Source organism: Oncorhynchus clarkii, chromosome 20, assembly GCF_045791955.1.
Source record: "Oncorhynchus clarkii lewisi isolate Uvic-CL-2024 chromosome 20, UVic_Ocla_1.0, whole genome shotgun sequence".
Taxonomy (NCBI): domain Eukaryota; kingdom Metazoa; phylum Chordata; class Actinopteri; order Salmoniformes; family Salmonidae; genus Oncorhynchus; species Oncorhynchus clarkii.
The window spans coordinates 12,430,461-12,442,544 of NC_092166.1; the positions used below are offsets into that span (position 1 = coordinate 12,430,461).

At 43.9% G+C, this 12,084-nt stretch overlaps 1 protein-coding gene across 1 annotated transcript; it reads right to left on the reverse strand.

Moving 5' to 3' along the window:
* Positions 1-1,732: 1,732 nt before the first annotated feature.
* Positions 1,733-11,670, reverse strand: LOC139377278 (PIF1 5'-to-3' DNA helicase homolog (S. cerevisiae)). Its single transcript, XM_071120283.1, has 13 exons — positions 11,633-11,670; positions 10,717-11,301; positions 10,363-10,492; positions 10,106-10,231; positions 9,673-9,826; positions 9,370-9,484; positions 8,982-9,088; positions 8,488-8,627; positions 5,467-5,573; positions 5,200-5,287; positions 4,659-4,804; positions 3,975-4,166; positions 1,733-2,023 (listed from the first exon to the last, which is right to left on the reverse strand). The coding sequence occupies exons 2-13, from the start codon at positions 11,281-11,283 to the stop codon at positions 1,976-1,978; spliced, it is 1,920 nt and encodes a 639-aa protein (XP_070976384.1). The 5' UTR covers positions 11,284-11,301; positions 11,633-11,670; the 3' UTR covers positions 1,733-1,975.
* Between the last annotated feature and the right edge of the window lie 414 nt (positions 11,671-12,084).

Sequence of the window (12,084 nt, forward strand, 5' to 3'; positions counted from 1 at the left end):
CAGTGGTGGGTAGTATATGGGGCTTTGGTGACAAAACAGAGACTGCATCCAATTGGTTGAGTAGAGTGTTGGAGGCTATTTTGTAAATGACATCGCCAAAGTCGAGGATTGGTAGTTTTGGGTATGTTCGGCAGCATGAGTGAAGGACGCTTTGTTGCGAAAATAGGAAGCCGATTCTAGATTTAATTTTACATTGGAGATGCTTAATGGGAGTCTGGAAGGAGAGTTTACAGCCTAACCAGACACCTAGTTATTTGTAGTTGTCCACATATTCTAAGTCAGAACCGTCCAGAGAGCAGTGATGCTGGACGGGCGGGCAGTGATCGGTTGAAGAGCATGTATTTAGTTTTACTAGCATTTAAGAGCAGTTGGAGGCCCCAGAAGGAGTTGTATGGCATTGAAGCTCGTCTGGAAGCTAGTTAAGTGTCCAAAGGGCCATAAGTATACAGAATGGTGTCGTCTATGTAGAGGTGAATCGCTCGCAAGAGCGACATCATTGATGTATACAGAGAAGAGTCGGCCCGAGAATTGAACCCTGTGGCACCCCATAGACTGCCAGAGGTCCGGACAACAGGCCCTCCGATTTGACACACTGAGCTCTATCAGAGAAGTAGTTGGTGAACCAGGCGAGGCAGTCATTTGAGAAACCAAGGCTGTGGAGTCTGCCGATAAGAATGTGGTGATTGACAGAGTTGAAAGCCATGGCCAGGTCGATGAATACAGCTGCATAGTAATGTCTCTTATTGATGGCGGTTATGACCGCAATCAATTCACATATGATGTCCAGGGCACAGCTGGGGGCAGAGGGTGGTCTATAGTAAGTGGCAATGGTGAGAGACTTGTTTCTGGACAGGTGATTTTTAAAAGTAGAAGCTCGAATTGTTTGGGTACAGACCTGACCTATTAAACCACATTGAAGCAATCAAGGAGCCCCGAGTCATCTTGGAAATCAAACAAGATGTTTCTTGGTACTAGGAGTATGTAAGCCCGAGAATGTGATGCTCTAAATACCTCAATCGAATGTCTTTTTGGTTTATGACCTTACAATATAGGCCAAGCCTTGAAATTATCTGGTCATAGTTACTGTACAAAGTCTACTGGGGAAAATAAATATGCAATGATTTCATATGAAGGAAATCTGTCAATTTAAGTTAATTAGACCTAATTGATGGATTTCACAACTGGGCAGGGGCACAGCCATGGGAGGGCATAGGTCCACCCACTAGGGAGTGAAGCCCAGTCACTCAGAATGAGTTTTCCCCTCAAAAAAAGGACTTTATTACAGACAGAAATAGTCCACAGGTTCATCAGCTGTCCAGTTGGACATATTGCCAAATTCTCTAAAATTACAGGTGGTTGATGGTAGAGAAATTAACATTAAATTCTGGCAACAATTCTGGTGGACATTCCTGCAGTCAGCATGCCAATTGCACACTTCCTCAAACTGAGACATCTGTGGCATTGTGTTCTGTGACAAAACTGCACATTTTAGAGTGGCCTTAATGTCCCCCGCACAAGGTGCACCTGTGTAATGATCATGCCGTTTAAAATGCCACACCGGCCAGGTGGTTGGATTACCTTGGCAAAGAAGAAATGCTTACTAAACAGGTATGTAAACAAATTTGCGCACCAAATCTGAGAGAAATAAGCTTTGTGCAAATGGAACATATCTGGGATCTTTTATTTTAGCTCGTGAAAACAAAACTTTACATGATGCTTTTAAACTTTTCAGTTTAGTTCTACTAAAACTTTATTTGCTTAAAAAAGTCATAAACATTCCCACATGGTCAAGATCATGACAATAAATAACAAGTATAAAACTAAAGTTGGCAGTACAAAAGTCCATGATGTGTATACACTTTTTTAAAAAGTCGACAGCCCGAGACAATCACTTGAAAGATGGAAATAAAACCACAAATCAAATGTTCAATTAAAATAGTTGGCACGGTTTGGGTTGTTGAGGGGTTCCTTCTCATCAACGATTCGCCTTGTTACTTTTGCCCACAAACTCATTCATTGAAGCCTGCAGAGATACAGAGTGTTATACAAGCCCTTTGCTTTGGACACTGTCACACAGCTGTGGATGGCCACACCCAACAAAGATCATTATTAGACCTAACCCACCCTCAGAGGCCAAATCTCTGGAAAGCATTGCACCTCTTGACACAGGGTGGCAGTACACAGCAGGATACTATTAAAGCACAACTAAACTGCTAAGGTCACCAGTCCCCCCCCCCAAAAAACACTGAGAAAAGGCTATTCTCATTGCTTTAAATAATTCGTATTTTTACACAATGCCTTCAGAAAATATTCACACCCCTTGACTTTTTCCACAATGTTGTCACAGCCCGAATTTAAAATTGATTAAATATATTTTGTCACTGGCCTACACACACACACACACGTCAAAGTTGAATTGTGTTGACATTTCGACAAATTAATTAAGAAAAGCAGAAATGTCGTGAGTCAATAAGTATTCAACCCTTTTGTTATGGCAAGCCTAAATAATTTGAGTAAAAATGTGCTTAAGTCACATGGACTCACTGTGTGCAAGTGTTTAAAATGATACTTGAATGACTCCTTCAGCTCTGTATCCCACACATAGATAACTAAGGTTCCTCAGTCGAGCAAAGCATTTCAAACATACTCCACCACAAAGACCGGGGAGGTTTTCCCAAGGCCTTGCAAAGAAGGGCACCCATTGAATATCCCTAAGATGAATATCTGAAAATGTGTGGGCAGCGGCGGAGAGAAAATAAATGGTGCAGTTTGAGACCATGTGGCGGAGAGTGATGCGGGCGCTGGAGATGTGAGCAGGCGGGTCTGGGCAGGTGTGATGTAGTTGATGTTTCATGCATGGATGGATGGATGTTGTCACACACACACACACATCATTTGAGCATGCTGAAGATATTACACTTTGGATGGTGTATAGACATACCCAGTCACTACAAAGATAGTTGCTGGAGAGGAAGGAAACCACTCAGGGATTTCACCTTGAGGCCAATGCTGACTTTAAAAACAGAGTTTAATGGTTGTGACAGGAGAAAACTGAGGCTGGATCAACATTGTAGTTACGCCACTATACTAACCTAATTGCCAGAGTGAAATTATAGTAAGCCTGCACAGCATAAAAATATTTATTGCAACAAGACATTAAAGTAATACTGCAAAAAATGTAGCAAAGCAATTAACTTTGTCCGGAATACAACACATTTCTGATTACCACTCCATATCGTCAAGCATAGTGGTAGTTGTATAATGTTACGGACTCGGGAGTTTCAGGATTTAAAAAAAAGCGCAGGCAAAATCCTGGTTTAGTCTGCTTTCCACTAGTGACTAGACACAGTGAATAATTCACCTTTTAGCAGGACAATCACCTAAACACACAAGGCCAAATCTACACTGGAGTTGCTTACCAAGAACACAGTGAATGTTCCCGAGTGGCTGAGTTAGTCTTGACTTAAATCTGTGTGAATATCTATGGCAAGACCTGAAAATGGTTGTCCAGCAATAATTAACAACCATTATGACAGAACTTGAAACAAAAATGTAAAAAGGCAAATATTGTACAATCCAGGTGTGCAAAGCTTTTAGACTTACCCAGAAAGACTCACAGCTGTAATCACTGCCAAAGGTGCTTCTACAAAGTATTGACTCAGGGGTGCAAATACTTACATAAAACATTTTGAAAAATGAAATACGGAAATCTAATTTATCTAAAAATGTCTAAAACATGTTTTCACTGTCATTATGGGGTATTGTGTGTAGATGGTTGAGAAATGTATTTAATCCATTTTGAATTCAGGCTGTACCTACAAAATGTGGAACAAGTCACTATAGGTCTATAAGCCCTTTGACCTATTCTGGGACCTTGTTAGATAACCCCTGTGAGGACCCAGACGACCCAGACTGGGTCAAAGAACATTAGGCCCTACGGTCAATACAAATGAAGCATACAGCCAGAAACTTACCTGCAACAGTAGCCTCTCTTTCCTCAGCTTGCTGTAGAAGTGCAGCACGTCGGGGTCGGCACGGACCACGTGGGGGTCAAAGTCCATGACCCTTAGCCCCTCCAGGCTCTTGGCCCGAGACAGCGCCACATAGGCCTGGCCCCTCTCAAACACACGTGCCAGAGAGATCTCCACACAGTCCAGCGTCATGCCCTGACATACAGTAGGTAAGAGACATGCCACAAATACAGACGCATGGACATAGACAGGATGCGGTAGACAATCATACAGACAGGAAGACATGATACACGTGAAATCAGTCAGCCTGATATGTAGTGAAAACCATATATCATTGACCAGATATCACATTTATCTGCGCAGTAACAGTTTGGTAGGGGTGCGTCGTCGCAGCCAAAGGGAGAGGATTGCGTTTTGGGAATGTGATCAAACATAGGACGCAGGTCCATCACATTTGTCGTCGGAGAGAGAGGGCGTCATCAATGATCCAAGATTATTGGACAGGAGAAAGCAGCAGTTGCACTGCATAACTTAAACCAAATAAATTGTATCAGGTCACCTCCAAGAAGAGATGGAAGGATGCATTTTCTTTGTATTTGAATGGCTCATATGTGGAATCCCTACTCCGTTCTAGAGCGTTTAGCCAAGCACACCGTAGGGTCTTACATGGTCATTGCCATGCCTCACCTGGCTCTTGTGGATAGAGATGGCCCAGGCCAGTTTGAGTGGCAGCTGCTGGCGGCTCAGATAAAGCCCGCCTCCGGCCTTGAACATCCAACGCTCTGGCTTCAACGCCTCAGTGGTGCCGCACAGGAAACGCACGCGTGGGAGCCCTGAGGAATCAGAAAGGACTGATGGACTGCTACTATACAGAGTTAGGGAACACCGTCAATGAGTCGATCATAAATGCACAGCTAAAACAGATAACCGCAATGAAATTTGAGGGTTATTAGGCATTAAAGTATACTTCTGGGTCACTATTTGGATAGTCTGGATTTTCCATCTGTAGATGCTGTACAGATGGTCATACCATCTGTTGATAAGCAACTGCTTGATAAGGTTAGGGTTATAATAAGGGTTACATTTAGGATAAGGGTTAAGATTACAGCTAGGGTTAGTAGATAGTTGAAATGTTACCGAGTATGTTAACCAAGACCTGAACCACATACTTTTAAAACCTCAATCCTACTGTTTATTGATGTGTAAGTGTACGGTATATTGAATCTACCTAGTTTCCCCGGCTGAAAGTCCACCACGACACCTCGAGCCCCGTTGACCAGGCCACGCTGGACATCTAGGTTCTTTGTTAGCATGACCTGGGGATAGGAATCAAATCAGTTTAGTCAGTGAGTGGTCATATTACAATGGAAAATAAAAATGACTTTTAAAAAAACACTATGCATCTAATCAATGATTCAAGCTAGTTCAACAGGTTAAAGATGCATGTGTCTCTATTCAGCTGTGACCACTGAGGGAGTAGTCTCCATGCACTGACCTGAGCGCCCACTTTAAGCTGCAGCAGCCTGCTGACGGGACTCTGGCTGTCTATGGTCTTCACCAGTGCAGGGTCGCTGTCCACAGCCTCAAACACCCGCACTGACCCTGCAAGCAAGAAGACCCCTTTAAAATGTTACACACAGTTCAAGTCTAAAAGTTATCATCAAGTTCACTTAAATTTGCCCCAGAAGGCATTGGGCTTTGCATCAGGGGGAGCATATGGAGACAAACTAAGTCCACATAGATCCAATGGGCTACTACAGTCATGGGCTGACAGGATCATTTCAATGGAGACCTAGACAACCAGGTGAGGGGAGTTTAACGAATTAGTCAAACAGGTACACAGGTGGAGTGAACTGCAGACAAAGCGGCACTCCGTGGAATGAGTTTGACACGTGTTCTACACCGAGTTCCATCCTGTCTGACTGTGCAACATGAGCAGCAGCACATAAAGCAGTCGTAAAATGACCCAACAACATTCTCAAATTATCACGTCAACATCAAGAATATGCTGACAAATAAAATCAGCAGCAACGTCATTACCACCATCATCCCCATGTTATGACAACCAAGGACAATGAAACCAGTTGGGCAGAGTAGCCAACCTCTTCCCTGTATTGAAAAGGGCAATGACCGTAGCAATAAAGGAGTGCTTGTACCAGTTAGTCTTGACAGTGGGGACTCTAAACCGGGAGCAAGAGGGTAGGCCTTGCAACTCACAGTGTAGAGGGTGGGCACAGTCAGACAGGATGGGAAGAGTGTAGAGGGTGGGCACAGTCAGACAGGATGGGAAGAGTGTAGAGGGTGGGCACAGTCCTGCCTTCCTCACCACTTGTCTGTTGTACAGGTCAGACTACTCTGCGGGACTCCTGTGAGCTTTCACCATTCTAGCTAGTGGATTTTTAGCTTTGATACTAAGGTTGCCATACCAACAGATCAAAGAAAATGTTAAGCCTGCATGATTTCTAAGAGAGTCAAGGTCCTGTCAACCTGGATCTTTCCTAGTTTCCTGTGACAAAAAAAGCTGTTGCTTGTCATTCTTACACAACACGCCAGTGTTACACTGAGCTGAATTTAGCCAATTACAATCATTTTGGCACCATGATTGACTATTGTCTACCCCTTGGTGACTGGTCTGTAGTTATTAAAAACCTTTGAGTGGTTGTCCTTGGCAACATGGATCCCAGTAGACTGTTAATACGCCATTTAAACAAATAAAGGTCTAATTGCTCAGCAGGAGAGGGGAAACCAGGTGACGATTGGCAAGGGCTGTGTGCCACAGGCTCCTGACATCTTACACCTGTACCAGTTGACTGTCAGAATTAAAACCCATCCAATGTCAAAATAAAAAAAAATCCTTACTTTTGTCCTGCAACCCCACAACAGTTTTCATACCATCCCGAGCCTAAATTATTAGAACCACATTCTTCAAATGTGGTCCTTGCACATCCGTTTAGCTCGCCTGATATTACATCACTTTTTGCAGCCTATTTAACTCAGTATTGGTTACCCTCTTCCTGTTTAATAGCTCACCGAGAGACATGCTAACAGAGGGCTTACTATTGGAGTCCACCTTCACAACCCTCTTCACAATATGACACGCAGGAGATCCCAGATCTGTAACCTAAAGTCCGTAGGCAGCAAACAGCTACAACATAGTATTTTACTTTGAGTCACAGACAGGGGACATGTGGTCTCCTAACAAAAGCAGCACATGGATGTTGATTTTGTTGAGACATTGGGGTAGAAATTGTTTTCACACCAAATATTTTTGCAAGTGACAACCCTACTTTCGATTTTCATCTCAGTAAGACTCCATGACCGTTGAAACCAGCACGACAGAGAGCACTCATGGTAGCTGCAGGCAAACACTCACCACAGGTTGCCCAGTAACAAGGGCAGCACATGGCTGGGTTCACATAAATCAAAAACAAGACCGTCTTTTCATTGGTTCTAGCTTACTTAATCATGTGGTGTGTCTACGCTTGAGATGTGCCAAATGTACAATTTCACTTAACTATAAACTGCCTTTTTTTTCTCCAAAAATGAACTGATTTTTTATTTATTTTTCAAAATGACAAATTCAAAATTCTAATATGCTCGTGTATGAGGGGGAAATTAAGTTCAATATACAGCAGTTCTGGGTACCTACGAACTAGATGGCACTCACCTTACTGCAGTCCCTCACCTACTCAGCAACAAAGGTATTAATGTAATTTCAGGTGGTTGTGAGCCTCTCCTCCAAGTTCTCAGTACGTGGGACTTCATGTCCCACTTCTAATCAATGTGATGGCTCGTTGCAGTGATGCATGACAGCGTGTTCATAGACGGCCAACAATCTTAAAACCATGTGTTTGAGAGCTCGTACTTTGTACTCGCAGAGCAATCATTGTACAATTTCTACATCTGGGCTGTCACGGTTTTAGATATGCCAGATATTTTTGCCTTTATGATGATCGGGACCTGTTAATGGAAGTTGTGATAATCATTTAAATCACTGCAGTTATTTTTTTTACGACCCCAAATTCCTGAAATGGCCTGCTAATTGTGTTAGCACCCAAAAACACCTTTGGAAGCGAGACCCTCAAGGTCCTGTGCGGTCATGAGGCAGCCATTTTTGGGGCCCCAAGCGAAATTGTTGCCCCCCCCATCTAGCGAGCAAAACATTTGTGGTCTCCACTGCTCTTGACAGCAAAGGTTAATCAAAATAATTTCCCGCAATTCTAAACATTTTCACATGACTTACGCCATGTTAATATATCTGAGTGAGTGACTAAAAGTCAGTGGCTTATTTATAAAATGCTTTGGTCTGGGGCCTCCTAGTGTTCATGGGGCCCCAAGTGGTCGCTTCAGTCACTTAGAGGCTTGGACCAGCCCTGTCAGGAGCTGACTCAAGCCTGAGACATACAATAATGGCCAATTGTCACTTGCCTCAAGGCAACAGTTTGTTTCACAACAACGGAAGAACTGTAGGCAATAAGTCATTAAAATGATCAAAAATAGAAGAAAAACACCAAACCTGGCAGCTGCTGGAGCTTGTTGTCGTTAGTGAGCTCTACATCGTCCTTGTGAGTGCAAAGCCTGGTTGCCAGGATACCATCCCGCTCGATCTTGTGATAGGCGCTCTTTATCAACTTGGCAGTGACTTCCTCTGTGATTCTGGGATTTAATGATGGACATTGAAAATACAATGATTTAGAATATTGCATGATTAGGATTCCATTTTACTAAATTGCTCAAACTCTATATGGTATACTGTAGAACTGGCATTTTGTCACGAGACCATGGATATCAGTTGGTTGGTGGCACACTGGGTGCTTCTCAACGGTCTATAAAGTGGCTCTCTCCTCTCGTTCCAAGTCACATTTTGTGAAAGCATGAATTTTTACCAATCTTTCATTTCATGTGACAAGGAGAGGAAGCTGCATCAGACTATTGAGATACACCCATTGAAAAAGCCCAGAACAGACATCCAAAATGGCTGCCTAGTGTCCACTGCTCAGCGTACTGTACCTGCCCACCCTCACTGCCTGCAGGAGGGAGATGAAAGACTGGTCAGTCTGTCTGCGCACCTCAGTCAGCTCCATGTTCAGATGGATGCACTTCCGCCAGCTTCTAGACTAGAGGTCAACACGAGGTCAGCATTTTCAATGTATCTTCATCATATCAGGTATCATCTTAGACAACAACTTGAAATACTGTACAAGTTAAACATAACTCAAAGGTTTACCCCAAATCTGCCAGGGATACTAGTAATGCATTAATTATTCACATGTACACAAGCTTCTGTGTTAGAATCCCAACATGGCTAGAGACTGACATGCTGTAATGAGAAAAGCTCAAGGTGGGAGTCAGTGGAGCATTATCATGACATGTCACCATTATCACCAGGATTTCTGACCTGGAAGCAGAACGTGGCCTTGTCCTTTTCCTTGGAGATCGGGGGCAGCTGGAGGAAGTCCCCACACACTATCAGATGGATTCCTCCAAACGGCTCTGTGGACCTCCTCAGACACCTGGCGCAACGACATGTCAATGGAAGAAATCATAGCAGAATTACACACAATGAACTCGAATAGAAACACGTCGGTTGATACGTGTACATAATTCTTACAATTGTGTATTGAAACAATGGGACTGGCAACTTAATTATATAATACAACACTAAATTCTATAGGGTGCGAGTGGGTGGTGATTCTAGTACCTGGCTATGGCCTCCAGCTTGTCGAAAAACTGGGCCTCAACCATGGAGATCTCGTCGATGATGAGGTGGCGACAGCTAGTCCAGTGCTGCAGGACCCCGGGCCTCTGGGCCAGCTCTATACACTGCTCCAGAGGGGCGGAGCCTGACCCGATACCTGAGACAGAGACAAGAATGGGGTAAGACAAGGTTAAAGAGAATTTGGAAAAGGTGGGAATGAGACAAGGAAATAGAGAAGGTGAAAGATAGCGAGATGAGGGTGTTCAGCCAACCCTCCACTAAAGGCTCCCAGTACAGTTCTGGTAACCGGCAGTAAACCATTTTGTGAAGCTAACTACGGGGACTATCACAATGTGTCAATTGAAACAACTGTTAGAGTTGAGACTGCCATTTCTAGACAGACAGCTCGCTCCTATTCGGTGGTGTGGTGACTAACCAGCAAAGTTGTGTAGCGTTGTCCCCCCAATGTGACACGCCGCCACGCCCGTGCTGGCCGTGGCGTAAGTGCTTTTGGGCGGCAGAGAGCCCACAATCCTCTTCAACAGGAAGGACTTCCCTGTGCCTGAACAAAAAGACAGAACAGTCTTGAATAGCCCAAAACACTATGTGGGGGTCCTGAATGTATGAGTCATTGTATGAATCAAACTCATACAATGAAAGTAATGACTTCAGCTTGGAATGGAAGGTAGATACCTGCACTGCCGGTGAAGAAAACATTCTTCCCACTCAACACAGCACTGAGGACAGCGGCTTGTTCTTTGTTCAACTTCCGTGCCGCCGGTAGAGACAGGGTGGGCTTTTTGCTTGGGTGGAGTGCCTTCAACTGAAGACGGAGCATAATAAATAACTTCAAGGACTAGCCTAACAACTAACAAAATGTTGGACATCAAACCAATCTTATGTCTAACGAAACCAAATCAGTGATAAACACACTAGGCTGAACGGCATGCAATGCATTCCCACTACCAGGGTTGTTAAGTGCAAACCAGGTTGAATATCAGCTTGGGGAGCAATGACAAAGTCACTGAGGATATGAACTCAACTCACTGGGCTAGAGTCACAGTCCGTCCTTTGTCTCTTAACCTGCTGTCCCGGTGGTCCTCCTGTCATCTTATTACCAGTCCTCACTACCAGACCTTTAGAGAGCACTGGTGCATTCACTTTGCTCCTCAGCTCATTGGCCTTCTGTACATCCTTCTGCTGTAATGGGCTGATGGTCTCGAAGCTGCGGGGCAAACAGGCTTTCAGCTTCTCTCGGTCTGTCATAGGTTTGCTAGTCTGCCAGGCCTGGTGTTTGATACTCAAGGTCTTCAGGAAAATGTTTAGTAGGTGGGGCGGGCAGTCAGAGATGAGCACTTGGACGTTTTCGGGGAGCAGTTTGACGGTGCACTTGCCATCCTTAGCAAACCGGGTAAAAAGCTGGAACTCTTTGAGCGTGTAACTTTCGGTCACTTTGCCGTTGTGCACGCGCAGGATTATCTCCTGGAACTCGTTGCGACCGAGAAGAACAGCTGCCTTCCGGATGACTTGGCGTTTGGTGGCCTGGCCAGAGGAGTTCAGGCGCTCCACCACGACACTGCACTGGAGCTGGGCACCGTCGTCCCCTTGCATCATTGTAACAATGTGCGGGCTCTAATGTTAGAAGAGGTAAAAGTCACATGAAACAAACAATGAACACTGATCAAACGAATCGCACATCTTACACCAGCTAGATAACGTAATCAACTGGACCCTAAATGCCACGGCTGTTTTGTAAATTATTTAATCAATACACGTCTGCAAGTAAATCAATATTTGGCTACCTACTAGCCATCTGGGTTTCGATTGAAAGCAAATAGTGGATCCCTTGGCTAGAGATGCATGCAACAAAACATTAAAATATACTTTAAACGTACCATGTATGAAAAACAGATTAACAAACACACAGGGTCGCTCCAGAATTCGATGTAGTAACTTTATTTACCTCTTTGAAGAAAAATGTAGCTAGAGCAAAGACTGATGCCTTGCGTTGTAGTTTGTGCTTTCTGAAGTAAAATGCAGTTTTCAAAACTGTCGGTGTTTGTAATATAAACCAATGGCAGCGCAACATATTTTGACCAGTAACAGCAGGGTCCTTTAAAGGATTTAACCAATGAAAGACTCGTAATGCCATTTGACGTAAATGACCCCGCCCATACATTTGCCATACTGACCAATTGCTGCGATTGTGGAGCCATACTTCATGTATTTCAGTATTTGCGAAGCGTTCATTTTGGAGATACCTCGGCCCACCGATTAAAACCGGGTAGATAGTGGGCCATTCGTTTGGTTTTAAAAATTCCAATCATGATTACAAAGAAAAAACATGTATGGCTATGTTTCTGGACGATGCTTAGTTTAAATGTGAGTCGGTACAGAGTATCTTCTCGATTTGAA